General features: G+C 34.0%; 1 protein-coding gene across 1 annotated transcript in view; it reads right to left on the bottom strand.

The window, feature by feature from the left end:
* LOC110111998 (biogenesis of lysosome-related organelles complex 1 subunit 2) overlaps positions 1-10,908 on the bottom strand; it is a 19,167-nt gene extending 8,259 nt beyond the window's left edge. The window contains exon 1 of the mRNA XM_020844071.2: positions 10,769-10,908. Coding sequence (XP_020699730.1) covers positions 10,769-10,882 — 114 coding nt within the window. The 5' untranslated portion in view covers positions 10,883-10,908. The remainder of the gene's footprint in view (positions 1-10,768) is intronic.
* Positions 10,909-17,785: the final 6,877 nt, after the last annotated feature.

Here is a 17,785-nt window from a genome sequence, read left to right as displayed (position 1 = left end):
TAATACTTATATTCAATTAAATATACATAAATTTAAATTATTTAATTTTAATTTTTAAAAAAAATAAAAAAAAACAGTTATAATATTTAGAGTTAATTAAAGTATCTTAAAGTATATTAAAAAGTTAAAAAATTAAAGTTGATTAAAATTTAATTAAATATTTAAATTTAAATTTAAATGAATTTCCTCTCTCTCCGTTTCTCTCTATGCGCCTCTCTCTATTTCTCTCTCCACGTCTTTATCCATCGCTCTCTACCTTTAAGCTAAAAAAGCAAGCACAATGGCATTTTAAGCATAAACGTAAGCATATGTCACGTTTCTACTGAAAACGAAAAGATTAATAGTGTTTTTCATGAAAATGCAGGTCTGACTCGCGTTTTCCTCAAAACGCATTATCGATTTCATTTTTTTATCCTTTTTTAATTTAATTTAGATTACATTCCTTCTCCTATTTTCTACATAAAACATGATCCTTTTAAAAATTTCGCTTTCAAATTAATATTCAATTTCATATATACATATTAATTCTGTTAATTTATATATGTGCATTCATGTTCATATGACGAAAGTTCTGATGTGAGGTTAAAGTGTACAACAAATTGTGTTATATGAGCCGTAATTTTTATACTGTTCGGCTTCTGCTTTTGGTGCCACCTATCAGGTGCATATATAGGAGACTATTTTTATCCCCATCTGCTTTATGCAAGCGTTGAGGATTCAAAGAAATTATAAGTGGAAGCAGAGTTATAAGGGAAATCAGGTTAGGTCTCATTCACCTAATGAGTGTTGACCTTGGTAGGCATAAGTGTAAGTGGAGTTATAAGCACGTATCGGGACATGAGCATATCATGATTCATATGTTACATATTCTATTGAATGAAATAACTTCAAGTACAATAAATATTATGTTAATAAGTATATTATGATGCTTCTATGAAAGTACAAGTGATGTTCAGTTAAAAAGTGTATCTGACACTAATGTGAAAGTACAAGTGAATGTACATATTAATATTGATAATGTTTAAGTTCAAGTAACAAATTCTGAAAAGTTAATTCAAATGCATATTCAAGTTTAAAACATACTTATGTTGCTCTTTTGACAATGCTTATGTAAGCAATCCCTCTATTTATGTTTTCTAAGAGTAAAATCATTTTTTTGTTATTCTACAATTGATATGTAAAATTTTTATTTATATGCTACAAATATAAGCATTGACTTCTGCAATAGGGACTTGGGTATGCTCACTGAGCATATGAATGCTCACCCCGCTTGTATTATGAAATTTTAGGAAAAGGGAAAAGTCCACCCAAGTAAAAGTTACAAGATTAGGGTTGTTAGAAGCTTTTCTGCCGAGGTATTTAATAGTCTAGTATTTAAATTTTCATATATAGAACAAACATATACTAGATTATTTATATTTGTTTGATTTTGGAATGATAATCTGAATGATTGATTTTCTTATTTTCTATTATTGGATTATTTAGTTGACTCTAGAATGTTCTGCATTGTTATTGAGATTTTTAGGTTTAAGGTTTAATTTTTCATTAAGTAATGGGGTGTGACACCACCGTTGCCCGACTATGATCTCTTCGACTTCAGTCGTCTGCCAACTACGTTCTTCGAATCACCGTCGTCTGACTACGATCCTTCGACTATCATCGCCCGATTATGGTTGTTCGACCTTTGTTGCTCGTCGATAATCATCCACAAACCACCATTGCCCGAGTACAGTACTTCTACCATCATCGCTCAATTGTTTTCCTACGGAACTCTGTTGCCCACTGACTAAGTCCTTGGGCCACTGTCACCCGATTATGATCCTTTCGACCTCCATCGTCCACCGACTTAAAGTTTTCTGACCTCCATCACCCGACTAGTGTCCTCAAACCACTGTCGTCTAGCTACTGTCCTGCCAATCTTCGTTACTCGCTAACTACATCCCTTTGACTAACATCGTCCAACTACGATCCTTTTGACCTCCGTCGCACGCTGACCACGGTCCTCGAACCTCTATCACCTGCCAACTATGATCATTCTGGCCTCCATTGCCCGCCGATTTTGACCACCATCGTCAGGCTACGACGTCAGGCTACGATCCTTATACCCTTCATCGCCACCGATCATCACCTTCCCACTACGTTCCTTTTGACCTTCATTGCCTGCAAACAATGGTCATTTTGAAATTAGTCGCCAGCCGAATAAGGTCCTTCCAACCTCCGTCGCTTGCTGACAACGGTCCTCGGACCACTATAGCCCCGACTACGGTCCTCCAACCTACATCGCCCAACCACAGTCCTCCAACCTACAATCTCCTAACAAGCGTCGCCCAACTACTCCAATGCCTAGCAACTTCATCACCTAACATAATCAATAATGCCAACACCACAGTGTCACTCATAAAATTGATGTATGTCATTTCTTTACAATGTATTAATTCCCTTCCCTGCGAAGGGCTTCATTTATAATCAAATACAAATACTAGTGAAATCATTTCAACTGGGTCAAACCCAATGTTTTTCTCATTCTTGGGTTTTTCATGTAAAAAAATATGATCTCTTATGACTCTCTTACCTACTCTCCTTTATCTATGTGTGTTAGACCTCCGTACAAAACTAAGACGTTAAATACTTTATCACTCTACAACCGCCTATGTTCTGGCACGCAATAATTTTTACCAAAATATTGGCTAGATCCCTCTTGGTTTTTTTGGATGCTTACAAACTAGCTTAAGAGAGGATGTTGAATAATCACTATCAATTAAAAGCAAAGTTCTCTCCTATACATGGCCAAAATCCTCACTAGAAAAGGCAGCACCCTTCGCAGCTTTTGGGACCAAGCGGATGCCTGGGGTGGCAAGCTGAATATGGCAGGAACCCTAGGACTATGATCAGGTTACATATATAATAAGTTAAACATAATACAGCGTATAAAATAAACAAAGTAATCATGTTACAAACCAAACAAATGGAGTAAGAGGTAACAAAGAAATGAGTGGAAAATAAGAATTATAAAAGAAGAATATAATGAATAAGTACGGACTAATCAAAGCAGTAGCAGCAGCTACCAAAACCAAGAAAAGAAAATAATAAGAGAATACTGAAAATAATAGAGTAAAACAAGACAGCATAGAATGATTTCACATAAAATTTGCATCATAATTAAAATAACAAGGTAGAAAATCATAAAACCAAAATAAAAAAAACGATTTTGAGAATTGTCTAACATTAAAAGGAAAACTCGCATTAGATGTCAGTTTCCTAAGAAATAGCACCGCTAAAATGTTCCATGATGTTTTCCTTTCTAAAATCAATATCCCGGAAAAGTCTAAGGCGCACTGATGGCATCTTGACCTGCGCCAAACTTGAGGCACCAAGGCGCAAGTCTCAATAAATATGCCCTAGACACAACTAAAATCAATACTAAAGTTGTTGCAGTTTGCTCTTGCTAGCAAATATTCATTGATAAGAAACCCTTTTTCAAATAATTCTTCCATGATGCGGGCAAATAACATGATCTCGAAAATATTTCCAAAGCCAAACTATCAGAGATATCAATGACAATTAGGGAGACGAAGCAAACAGCACCGCCATGGTCATCAACAATCAGAGGAAAAGGAGAAACCCCCAGGTTCTTTCACCAGAAATACACTACTAACATTGCAACTGAAAAAGTTGTCAGCTCGTCTTAACGTGTTGAAAGAAAATGTCAAGCAAAAACTTAATTATAAAGTATTTGAAGAGTAAATCTTAATTTTAAAAAAAAATTTGTAGAAAAAGGTAGCCTATTATTAATGGCAACATAAAAGCATGTACTTAACATCAATCCAGTGATAACAGTAAAAATAACATTTAAAATATAACATTAGCAGACTTTTTTTGAATTTTTAATTTGGACATGGCTAATGAATGTGATGAAGATGATGGCAATGTTCACGTCCCTAAATATAACATGGCCTCGATGCATCGGAGCTTCAAAATATCAAGAAAAGAGCTTCAAAATATCAAGAAAGGGGCCTTCACGATCGATTATATTGAATGTGATGAAATCGATGGATATCATACATGGCATTATGCAAATTAGGTTCAATGGCGTTATGCATATTAGGTTCAAAGTGCCTCGACCACAATCAAAATCATCCCATCATCGCCCGTTTCACATTACGAACAATGCTATGAGTTCAAAATATCAAAATTACTAAATAAGGAGACCAATATTGCATATCCACTGCAAGACAACGAAATGCAAAATTCGACTGCATGCGATAAAAGACAACACGAAGTTCAAGATGCATGAGAAACCAGGAATTGCACAATAAGTAAATTCACATTTCCTGTTCCTTTTATTTTAGTATCATTACTTCTACTTAAAAAATCATAAAAATTTTAAATAAAAAAAAAACAAATTCTCAACCAATCGTCCTCTTCATATTTGACATAAAATAAAATCCTACCCCAAAAAATCTTGGAACCATATACCTCGGTACCATCCCATCTGTCCTTTTCGCAAAAAAATCAATCAAAACCCAAAATCTATTGCATGACCTACCCACCACGCCCATTCCTTTTACCCATTTGAATGACTTCCTCTTTCATCTCTCTGTCCCTCGTTCAAATAAGAGCTAACTCGTCAAAAAAATAAAAAAATAAAAGCTAATTCCATAAGAAATTATGGTTGAACTAAGATCACCAAAAATAACAAACTACTTATTATGTTTTCAAAATGCTTATGATTTGAAAACATGATCTTAATTTAATTTAGAAAGCCACAGGTAACTTACTAGTAACCTACCTTACATAGCTTCAAGAAAATTGAAGAAGCTTAATTGCTTGTCAAATAGACAGCCACAGTCTCAGGTATGCTTGGAAGCCTTGGCACACAACAAATGATATTCAATTTAAGCTTGGTTTGTATAAGCTTAATGTTTCAAGAATGTGTTCCTTTTAGTGTTATATTAAATTAGTATTTATTGTATGTAGGACTTTCGAGCTTTGTTCTCAAGGTGTGATCGGTTGAGGATCTTTTGGCTTTGGGTCTTGTGCCACTCTCCTAGAGGTAAGTAACTATTATTTATTTTGGAATAAGCGTACCCTTCTTTGTTAGGGGTTTTATAATCTTGTTGCTTGTAATAGATTTTCGAATATTATGTTGCCGACTCTATTACCAATATTTATTATTATTGTGTTATTTCAAAAAGCATATTTCTTACTCATATTGAAATCATCATGTGATAGAAATAATATTATTTTGATTTGTCGATGCATGAGTTTTTAGCATTTAAATGGTTCATACTGTTTAAGGTTAAATTCATATAAATTAGTTCTATTTAATGCAGTATATGATTCTCATGTTGTAAATCATATTAGTTACATAAATTATAATTGTTATGTTGAAATTCATAATACATGTTGCTTATTTGTAACAACACTTGCACTGTGTGATTATGTATATGTCGGTATAATCCTATTAATTTTTTGCTAGCCATGGTCGACATGCCCCAAGAGTGATACAACAACAACAACAACAACATCAAGCATTTATCCCACTATGGGGGTCAGCTACATGAATCCTTTTTCGCCATTGTGTCCTGTTAAAAGTCAAATTCTCATTTAAATCTAATAAAGAAAGATCATTTCTAATATTTTCTAACCAAGTTTTATAGGTCTACCTCTACCTTTCTTAACATAAGTCAAATCTAATACCTCAACTTTCCTAATCGGGTCATCGAAAGGCCTCCGTTTAATGTGACCGAACCATCTATGTCGATTCTCTCTAATCTTATCTTCCACTAGAGCTGCTCCAACCTTTTCATATATATACTCATTTCGTATCCTATCTCTAATGGTAAAGCCACTCATCCACCTAAGCATCCTCATCTCTGCAACACTTAACTTAGCATTATGATTCTCTTTTAATGGCTAACATTCGGCACCATAAAGCATTGCAGGTCTCACCATCATTTTATAAAACTTTCCCATAAGTTTGAGGGGGACTTTTCTATCGCACAACAAGCCCGATGCATTCCTCCACTTCAACCATCCAACTTGAATTATGTTGATAATATCCCCATATATTTCACCATCACAGTGAACAATAGATCTAAGATATCTAAAACGAGTACTCTTAAAAAGAAATCACTAGATTTCCTTGGATATGTGTTTACCTTCCCGGTATGGTTATATGATAAACTAACAATAAATATATCTATGTTTAAATGTATAAAACATAAGCAACATGAATTGGAAGAAATAAATGACTGATAGGTCATTTGGAGGTATAATATTACCTAGTGTAGTACAGTTATAAACTTTGAAGTGAATTGACATCAATAGCTAATCGGCATATATTCATGCATATTAGAATATGCTGTATAAAACATAGCATATCTCATGGCAGATTTTGATATAGTGATTATAGGTTAGTTGATGCAAATGAAAGATTTGCAAAATCTAACAAAAAATAGAGACTTCCTTACAATATAATCATAACAAACTTACAAACATATAACTTATATTAATTTAGAGAAGAAAGATACAAATGGGGCGGGAATCATGGATAGAGAAGAAGAGGTTAAAAGACCGAGACGAATTATAAGAGGGGAAGGGGAAAGGAGGCTAACTCGCAAGCTAGTCAAAACCCGCAGGTTTCATTCCAAAAACTATCACATAACACTTACCTAAAAAGCCACAAAACATCTCTTATATAGAGGAAGAAAAGGTTTAAAAAAAATAATACATGTAATTAATGCACCTCAAAAACAGCCAATAAAAACACATTAAAAACTGCAGCACACCGGAACCCAAACGGACAGTCGTAGGAGGGAAAATTAAAGCAAAAAAATAGTAGCTTTATGGGAAAACCGAAGCATCACACGGCATCTAATGATGGGAAAACCAAAACATCAACACAGAATCCAAAGGGACAGCTATTGGGAATTAAAATAAGCATGGGGAACACCAATAGACCTCTTTTGCCTACATCATTAGTACTCTCTTTTGGTTATTCATACTGCATGGCTGATTCTTTTGTTGTTTATATTTTGATAGATAGTGGTTACTTGCTGAAGTTTGATTTATCAAACTCACTCTTTGTCTTTTTCAGCGGGTCTTGCAAGGTGTTTGGTGGACCGCCACCTCAGGAGCCGGGTTATCAGCAGTAGGCTATTTTTTATATTTATTATTTGGTAGTAGTTTATTATGCTTATGTTTATAATTTATGTGGGTTGGGTTTTTTCTTTCTTGTTTTTCGTTATATTTACATTTTTGTTAACTTGTATCAGAATTCATATTATTTGGATGTTTTAGATATTTGAACTTCTATTAATGAATTTGCTCCTTATCACTTCCTATGTTACTTTGATGCATATATATATATATATATATATATATATATATCATGTTGCATCTCTTGTATATGCATGTTTCTCTTTGTGAATAGAAAATAGGTCTTCCTATCACTTCATCGCATCCTGTGTTGCCAGGGTGTACCGCCTTACAGACCCGGGGTATGACACTATACACCTAATATTTTAGACAAGAATCCATATGATGTTCATTACAAAGAGACCCAGTTTTAGTGATGAGAAGTATTTTCATTTCTCTATGCCCATCTATTTTATGAATACAACTGGGAAAAAGTAGCTTCTCTTACATTATTGCACTGGGTTAGCAAAACATTCGTAAACCCACAATTCAAGCTTAGTTTTTTAAATTAAAAAGAAACCAAGGTTATTATCATGTCCAACTATACATTTTTATTCCTGTATTTCTATGATCTCCCATATTTTAAAATCACCATATATCCTATTTCAGCATTACCAACTCACACACTAAGAAATAGCCCTCCATAGACATCATACTCTTGACAACAATGCAGAAAATGTTAACATGAGAATTATTCATATTCATCCAATCAACTTCACATGCCCAAACATCCATTTATTCAACTTGAACGTGTCAAAACTGGGGTATAAAGATTTTTTGCCAAGTTTGGTGATGCAGAACGATCATGCAAAGTTGAATTACTTGAAGAGTTTGCATGCCTAAGTGTTAGAAGCCACAATAATCATATATTCACAATGAATTTTCTAACGACAAAAAAAACACTAAGAGCGGTAAAACTAGCTTAGGCTGAATCACACGCGTAAGAGTTAAGATCATAAAACAATCAAGTCAATCTAAGGTTGCATACATGAATGGTTTCAACAATAAATCCCTAAATTAACAATGAGAATAGTTGCTATGCAAGGACCCCTCACTGAGAGAAGATATGTGGCTGCGGTTAGGACTCCTGAGCAGAGAAAACCTTCGGCTGGATTGGCTGGAATGGGATTGGAGGCCTCCAAAACAGCAAAACGAGGATTCCGGGAATACAGGACAGCAATTTCCTGTTCTGGACTTCAAGAAAGTAGGTGGAGTCCTCTCTAGATGCAGAAATCTGTTTTGGACAACAGTCATGCAAGTCTTGGCCAGCAATCTTGATGCTTGGGGGTAGCCTGAACGACAACCTGTAGTGCCTAGGAAATCCTAGGCTGCTCTTGGAGGGTTGCTAGTTAGTAGACGGGAGTGACGTGGTGGAAAAATTGCTGGTTGGAAGTTTTCTGGACAGTATTTCATGGGTAAGAATGGCTGGACAGCCTATTAGATCAAGTTGATAATAGAAATCTGAAATTAATTTTCAGATTAAGTGGATTTGGCGAGATAAATTTGAGTTTAAATTCAAATTTTAATGGCGAGAATTAAATTGGATGAAAGGGAATTGTGGGAGGTAATTAGGGAGGCTTAATAAGGGGCTATTAATGAAATTGGAGAGAGAAAAGGAGCATGAAGAGGGGCCAGCCATAGCGAGAGAGGGGAGAGTGGAATTAAGGCTAATGAAGTGGGGCCCACATACTAATCAAAGGTTTAAATAAAATATGAATTAATTTTCATTTTTTTTTTTGGAGGGGAGGGGGTTCCTAATTTAAGTGTTAGTTTTTGGAAAGCTTTTGAATTTGAAATTTGAATTTGAAATTCAATTAATAGCTCTCTTAATTACTTGGCCTTATTTTAGGGAAGCAATTAATGCCCCTTTGAAATTTGAATTTCAAACATGAGGGTTGGGTGAAGGGGGGCCAGCGGATTGAGCACGGAAGATGGTGGCCGGACGGGTGGCTAGCTAGAGGTCGGCGGCCAGGTGGTTGGCCGGCGAGTGGATTGGAGGAAGTCGGTGGCTTGGATGTTCTAAGGAGGCCGGCGGCAAGGGGAAGGCTCGGGTAGGGAAAAATTACAAAGAAAAGCTTTGTGGGTAATGAGGCCGGCGGGTGGGAAGTTTGGGGAGGGAATTCGATGCAAGAAAAAAAAAAGAAAAGAAAAGAAAGATAAGAGATCTGCGAACCTTGGAATCCACCAAGATTGACGGGTACTGCAAATCACCCTCCTCGGGCTTCTCCCCTCATGAACTCACTAAGAGATCAACATGAACTCACCAAGAGATCAATAAAAACATAAAATTTTCATTATCAATAATTCATCATCATCAAATTACAAGAAACTAGCCTATAAATAGACCTCAAGAAAAGATAAGAGGTAACGACTAAAATGCCCTTCGGGCTACAACATTACATGCCCACCCATAAGGATAAAAAGGAAAAAAACAACAAAATAAAATAAAACACATAAATAAATAGAATCAAGATCGTAGCCGTTGATCTCCGATGTCCTCATCATTTGGTCTCCCTTTGCCATCCTTTCTTTACCAAAATTACATCTCAGATAAGATAATCATAACTACAGAATTCCACTTTTCTCAATTAATCAAATTACTTGAGTTTTGCATCTGAGATCTAACTTCTCTTGCATAGGCAATATTTTGAGTTAATCATCCGAGATTACATTTTCCTTATAGGAGCAAGGCATAGTTGTAAGCTTAGTGGCATAATTCATTCCATCATAATGGAAATCATGTTCGTCATAAATTGTTCTCATAATCCAATGATGTGAAGGACTTGAAATTGTAAGATGCGATGGTAAAAATGAAGACACCCTAAATCAATGAATAAGTGTTGCTGTTAGTTACATTGGGAACCAAAGTAAGAGTAAATATAATGGTGACTGAATGAAATCAACCCAAGAGTTAAATAAGTAATACCTGACAGTCAATCATGACTCAATATCAACTTCTAGCCATTATGATTTTAAGCAATCAATTGACCTATACTAACTATTTTCTGGCCTACATCAACCTCTAGACATTTTTGTCCTCGATTTTTTATTCAATGCATTCAAAGCAGAAGAGTCGAGCAGATTAAAAACTTGAAGCTCCTCGTAGCAGCTGAATTGCAGCTTGACCAAAGTTAGCTTAGAATGCACTTTTGATGTTATCAAGCTCAAGTCTCAACTTGAAGAAACTTTGAACCTATTCTGTAATTGATACGAAACAATACTTGTTAACAGCTAGAAGTACATTAAAGCTGGCATCATTTCTAGTTTTCAATCTTCATTAGTTGGGCCGAACAAAGGTTCAAGTTTCACCTTGGAGAATTAAAAGCAGAATCTTATTTTTGTTTTACAATGTCCCCCTTCTTTCCAATTAAAATTGTTAAACCTGACATTAGATCAACTCTTTAGGTTGGAGGGTCTTGAAATCGAAGGATAAACAATAGGGCTTAAAGTCAATATTTTCCCGATTTGAAAAAAGAAAAAAACCCGATACGAGGGATCGTTGTTCGCAATGAAAAAAAATATGAAAACAGCTACGAGGGTAAAAGTGAAGGAGGAAACAAGGGAAAACCTGGAGATCGCCTTTGACCATGGCGGAAACGTCTGTGAATAGACGCTCGAGGGAATCGGCAAGGTTGTCCCGTTCCGTTTCTTCTCTCCTCTGCCATGGGCTTTTCTCCTCCATCTATCATCGAACCACGAACCTCATTTGTGTTTGGGGTTTTTACATACATACCAATTTATACCTTATATTTTACATATCTAACACCTAAAACTTAAATATTACACTTTAACAACTCAAACACAAACTTCACCTCATATCTACCACTCTGTTTCACTCCCGCTCACTCCGTTTCATCTCCCCATTTCCAGCGTTGAAATTTTGCGCTGTAGCACGTAAATCCCGAAGGCTGGAGACATCCCTGTTTTGTTCGGCTTCTTCTGTTTTGTCGCACAGAACGTTTTCGTTTCTCCTCTTTTTACTAGCTGCATAGCCTTCTCCCTCTTTTTACTTTCTCCTCATTATCTTTACTTTCTCCTCATTCTCTTTTATTTTTTACATTTTTTTCTAAAAATGGGGTGTTTAATTTGTCTTATTATTTCAGGTTATAGTTGAAAAAGAAATTGCTAGTGGGTGGCATACTTTGTCTAGAATGGATTGTGATGATTTATGTGGAGAGAATGAAGGTCATTTTTTTGTTACAATTAAATATGGAGGATTTTGGTGTGATACCAATGATAACTTTAGAAAGAGATATAATGGTGGCAAACAAAGGATTGTCAAAATTGGAAAGGAAGTATGAATCTTTTTAAGCTCAAAACAGAGATTCTTAAAATATGTTCATGGCTTAAAGGGTATAAATATAGTATGCATTATCACATTCACAAAACATCGCCGAAGGAATACAAAATTATAAATACTGACGTAGACGTGGTAGAGATGGTTAAACATTCAAGTGGAAATTTTCGTACTGAGTTAGTTATCTCAGTAGAAGAGGTAGATAGAGAGCAATCAAACACAAACCTCATGGGGGTTGTTGGTGCTGAATATATGGAAGAATGTTCTGTGATCCATAATGGTTGTATAGATATAGGTATTGGCACCTTCTTCAATGATGCAAAAGTTTCAAGAATGCTCTCCGATCAGTTGCCATAAAGGAGAACTTTGGGGTTCAGATAAAAGCCAGCGATAAGAAACGTGTGATTGCGACTTGTTCCTATCAAGGTTGTAAATGGAGAATTCGAGCCTCTTTATGTGAAGACACTCAATCTTTCCAAGTTAGGAGACTAGATGGACTACACACATGTCCTGGAATAAATCAAGCTGGGAATAGGCTGGCAACATCTGCTTGGGTTGCCAACGAGATACAGGAGATGGTAAAGAGGTGCCCAGATATCCCACCAAAAGATATAAATAGTAGTCTAGAAAAAGAATTTGGGTTATCCTTACCTTATATGAAGTTTTGGTACAAAGAGCTCATCGAAGGATGAGTAGCTTGAGTTGGCAACATGAGTTAGTTCCAAATGTGGAGGAATATATTAGAAACATCACAACGCGGAAAGATCATTTTCTTATTCGACAATCTAGCCTTTTCAAGGCTGAGGTGGAGGGTCTTCATTCAAGACATATTGTCGATATTGAACAAAGAATCTGCAGTTGCAGAGTGTGGCAGTTAATTGGTTTACCTTGCATTCACGCTGTGGCTTTCATTGGAATGAAAGAATACCCGCTGTAGCATACGTATGTTGATGATTACTACCACGTTCATAGGTAAAATATATGCATATGAATAATTATTTGCATGTAATAACCGCTGATTTATCATATTGCCTATCGTGTAGGTACAAACTAGCATATGAAGGGGCAATTTCCACATTACCCGGAAAGGATCTTTGGCAAGTTACAGAGAATACTGAAAATGTTGGTGTACCTAGTACTTGTAGACCAAGAGGAAGTCCTAGGAAAAAAGATTGTTAAATTTCTTGGAGCAGGATAAGAGGTCACATAGGTGTGGCAGATATGGTTTGTTGGGGCATCATAGGAGTACTTGCAAAAATCCATTGCAAAATAATAATAACAAGGACAATTTGCGTACAGATGTTAGACGAAGAAGTCGGACAAAGTTGCCAAGCAGACGGAATGGAGAGGATCATCAACTTGAAGATTTCGAGTTCTCATATGTGGCTGGATTTTAGGATTGATAGCATTGACTGTTATGACGTTTTGAGCTAGTAGGAAGCATATTTTTTTTTTTAGCTACTAGAAAGCAGCTGTAACTTTGTTTGAAGATGTCACTGTTATAATTTTTTTGGGCTAGCACGTTTGCTGCAGGTTTTTTGCTGGTAAATAGTAGTTTGTTGTGAAGACTTTGCCATTTTCTTGATTCAAAGAAATATGAAATCTGCACGTTTGTTGCACGTTTTTTGCTTAAAAAGGTTTTTCCGAGCAGGATTTTTCACGTCTATACATTTTCGAGCAGGTTTTTTCGAGTTATCGTTTGCTGCAGGTTATCTCACGTCTATACATTTCTGCAGTTTTTTGACGTTTGCTGCAGTTTTTTCGAGCTGCAATTTTCACTCTGAGCTGCAATTTTGAACTATCCCTCACATTAAAAACAGTTGCTGCATTTTCACTTTGGAATTATTAATACATATACAGTTGCTGCAGGTTGTTTGAACTCAAATTAGAACACAAATTGTAGGTTATTAATACAATTCCTTGCTGCACGTTTTTTTGAGCTGAACAATTAGTAATTACAAACATGAGAGAATAATGCCTAAATTTATTCAATAATTCAACATAAATACTTACAATACACTACACCAACACAACAATAAAAGGTTGCAAAACTAAACATAACAAAAACAACCTTTTCTGCAGTCGACACAACACGTTACAAACACAAACGGATGGTTACATCAACAACAACAATTACAACGAAGACTTTCATCAAGAACATCATACATTCAAGCATATTAATAACCTTCGAAAAAAAATTCGGGTAAAACTGATAGAGGTTTAAAGGCCAAAACAGAGAAAACAGTCTGTGAAACATTCTGTAAAACAGAGAAAACATTCTGTAAAACAGAAAGCAAATGATCAGCCGAAGCCACAGATTTTCAGAACCGTCACGCCCCCCCATTGCTCCGACAAACCAGATACCCATCTCTGCTCCCCGAACTCACCGATTTGCAGCTCAAGAAGGACTTGGCGATCGGACCTGATCGGATCCAGACGAATCCGTAAGAAAAGCGGCGACGAGATCTTCCTCTGCTGCCCGAGAGAAAGCTTCGGCGGGTGAAGAATTTTTAGGGCTATTTTTTTGACGGAGTGAGCGGGAGTGAAACGGAGTGGTAGATATGAGGTGAAGTTTGTGTTTGAGTTGTTAAAGTGTAATATTTAAGTTTTAGGTGTTAGATATGTAAAATATAAGGTATAAAGTGGTATGTATGTAAAAACCCCTTTGTGTTTCCAATTTTTCTTATTGAAAAAAATTAGGGAAAAAGAAGAAGTGCAACCTTTTAGCCATGAGAAATTTTGAATTTATATAGTGCTCACAAATATATCCATCATTTTACTTTTTAAGAAAATATAATTAAATTTTACACTCAATTTTAAATATTCTTAGAATTCAAAGATATTCTAGTTTATCAAATAATTTTTTTAACACAAGAAATTTTGACCCTTATTGTTCTTTCTAAGCACCTTTTTCTTCAACAATTCTTGTTAAAGAGAGATGATTCTGAGGCTAAGTTCTAATATAGGATTTACATCTTAGTTTTCATCTCTCTGTATGGCTGACCAAAGATTCTCATTGAAGATTGATGATGTTACACATTTAGCAAAGCATCTATCTTCAATGGTGTTATACATTTACACTTTGAGTCGTAAAATTAGAAGACATTAGATATGAGATTATTATCTTTAAAAATTGCTCAAAAATTATTTTGGCCTTGAATGAAAGATGTTCAACATATGATTGAATATTGAATATTGTTTAAATGTAAGTACTAGTATCGAACACTAGTCAATGAAGCTATGCTCACGTAACGAAGATAGTTTGATCAATCCCCAAAAATTTTGATCAATATTGGAGTAATATTCAAACAATTTTTTGATCAAGTTTTGATCTTATGTTTGAAGAAACTTTGAGTAAAATTCGAATTTATTATTTTTACTCAATCTTTCATTTGAGTTGTCTTGCTATGCTTGCAAATGTATGCGAGAGTCATATATATAAATCTCAGGGTCATGAAAAAAATTATTAAATAATTTGAGTTATTTGAGGCGAATGTTATGATTTTATTGAATATGAGAGGCAATCACATAACATCATGCTTATATAGAGGCATTACATTACTTCTAATGATTTGATGCTGCATTTAATGGACGTGTTATTGAAAATTAATGCAGAAACTTGATGGCTTTAATGCAAAATGCAAAATAAAAAATGCATATGATTTTGCTTGATAAAAATTGACCCAATCATGATGATCTTCAAGAACACATTTTATAGGAATGTATATGTGGTTAGATGTGAACTCTTTTAGTGATGTAGCTGTGGTCAGATATGGGCACTTTATAATGATGTTATTTCATTTAATTGTATCAAACTTTTTATTTACTATGTTATAGAAATTGTGGTTATACTCAATATGTTACTATAAACTATTATAAATATTTTAATTTCAAGGATTGTTAATAAGTATTCTCTATTATATGCTTTCTTACAACCTAAAAGTTGGAAAATACTAAAATCCTAAAACAAAAGGTGGAAAAATAGATATTTAGTCATTTACATCACATGATGCTTCCTCTATCATTCAAAAGCCCCAACATATGATAAATCAATACCAATTTTTTTAATGTCACATTTAATCAATGCAAGAAAGGATAGCAAAAAAAAAAAAAACTTGCATTCTTGTTAATGTTAAGCATTATCTAATATTTTATCCCTCAATTTTTTAGCTTAAGCTTCATTTCTTGAGACCTCCCTTGAACAAGCATATGTGGTTTCCTTAGCATTAGAACTTCTTTGCTTGGAAATTAGTGCAATCCCTCAAACAAGTATGATCTTTTATAGATTTATAATGAGGATGTTTCCTAGCTTAGGAAGACTTACTGACTAGTGATGCCATTACAACCCTTAGGAATTCATTTATTGTTTGAATCTCTTGAATTTGATAAGGAGTGCCATAAAAGTTGATAGAAGAATGGCTATCTCCTTGAGGATGAAAGTTTTGATTATATTTATCTTATGTAGCCTCTCAAGTAAAATAGTATTATATTTCTCTTAAGTGAATCCGTTGCAAAATAAATAAATTAATGGAATTAAAATTAACATAATCATTATTTTTATGCAATATTTTGGTCAATGAATAAAGAACATGTTGACCCCTACGTCAAATTACACGCAAAAGAGGCAAAATTGATGAATTATGCAACGCGCGGCGCGATGCATCACTTGAAGAGTCAAGAAGCTGTAACAACTAACAAGAATGAGAGGAGAGGTAGTGGCATATGTAGAAGTGGAGGTAGGTGTCATGAATTTTTTAAATGGAAAAACATATTCGAAAATTTGGACATCACGTGATATGTAGAGGAGACCGGTAAGCGGATCTAAACATTTATAACATTTGGATTGGTTGGCATAACAAAAAAAGACACAAGGAATAGAGCGATGTTGAAGTTTATTTCAATGTTGTGGATGAATCTATGGGTAGCATAAGCAACCAAAGACTTATAGATGATCGTAGGTAAGAAGTTGATGAAATAGAAGTTGAAATGGGGATAATTTATAGGTAGTAGACGTGATGCACCATGATCTAAATTTGGAAGAAAAATTCTTTTAATCTTTTAAAAAACAAAAAAAAAATAGAGCTATCTAATATCATATGTTAGTATAAACAACAAAATAGATTCTATAATTTAAAACATCAATTACACATTTGTATTCAATTCCCAAAAAATATATACATCACTCATGATCCATACAATCATCATTTTGTTTATCTGTTGCCAAAATCTTAAGGAAAAAGAGATTTTAATAAAGTCATATGAGTGACTTTAGATATTTTATTAAAATAATATTTTTATATTATATAATTTATTTAAATAATTTTGTTTAATAGAAAATTCAAATAAATCATTTTAGGACTTTAAAATTTATAGAAAAATATCCATAAAATAAAACACAATATTTAAAAAATATCGATGAAATCGATTTGCAAATTGGACACATGACGATCCCAAAATTCTCACTTGTACCAACATGTGCAAATTCCTTAAAGATTTTTTTCGGTGCCCAAAAATTAGGAAAAAAATTCGTGTAAGTAAAAATTTACAATCAAAATATGATGGCGAAGACGGATTGCAATTTGGAGTTATTATGACTCCAAAAAAAAAAATTGTCAAAGTTAAAATACGAGATATTACAATTTACCCACCTTAAAAAAATGTCGTCCCTGACATTTCCCTTAAGGATTCAGGTATAAAATCAATATCAACAAAATTCATACAATCAAAACTCTAATCTAACCAAATCAAATCAAAACTCACCAAAAATCATACAATCATACAATTCATTATATCACATGTCATTTAATTATGTATGCAAACTAATGCACCTTAATCTACCAAATCTATCATACTCATAATCCATTCATATAGCTCTAATAACAATCAATTCTTTCAATAACTATACTTTGATACTAATTGTGATACCTCAGAATTTAAATTTGAAAGAATTATTCTTTTAATCTTTTAATAAATAAAAATTAAAATTATGTAATATCATCTATTAGTAATAAACAACAAAACAGATTCTATAATTTAAAATATCAATGTATACATATGTATTCAATTTCCAAAAATTATATACACTACTCAGGACCTGCACAATCATCATTTCATTTCTATGTTGCCAAAATCTTAAGAAAAAAGAGATTTTAATAAAGTCATATGAGTGACTTTAGATATTTTGTTAAAATAATATTTTTTATATTATATAATTTATTTAAATAATTTCTTTTTATAGAGAATTCAAATAAATCATTTTAGGATTTAAAAAAGTACAAAAAATATCCA

The sequence above is a fragment of the Dendrobium catenatum genome, unplaced genomic scaffold, assembly GCF_001605985.2.
Source record: "Dendrobium catenatum unplaced genomic scaffold, ASM160598v2 fragScaff_scaffold_1521, whole genome shotgun sequence".
NCBI classification, from domain to species: domain Eukaryota; kingdom Viridiplantae; phylum Streptophyta; class Magnoliopsida; order Asparagales; family Orchidaceae; genus Dendrobium; species Dendrobium catenatum.
This window is presented reverse-complemented; position numbering and strand designations above follow the sequence as displayed.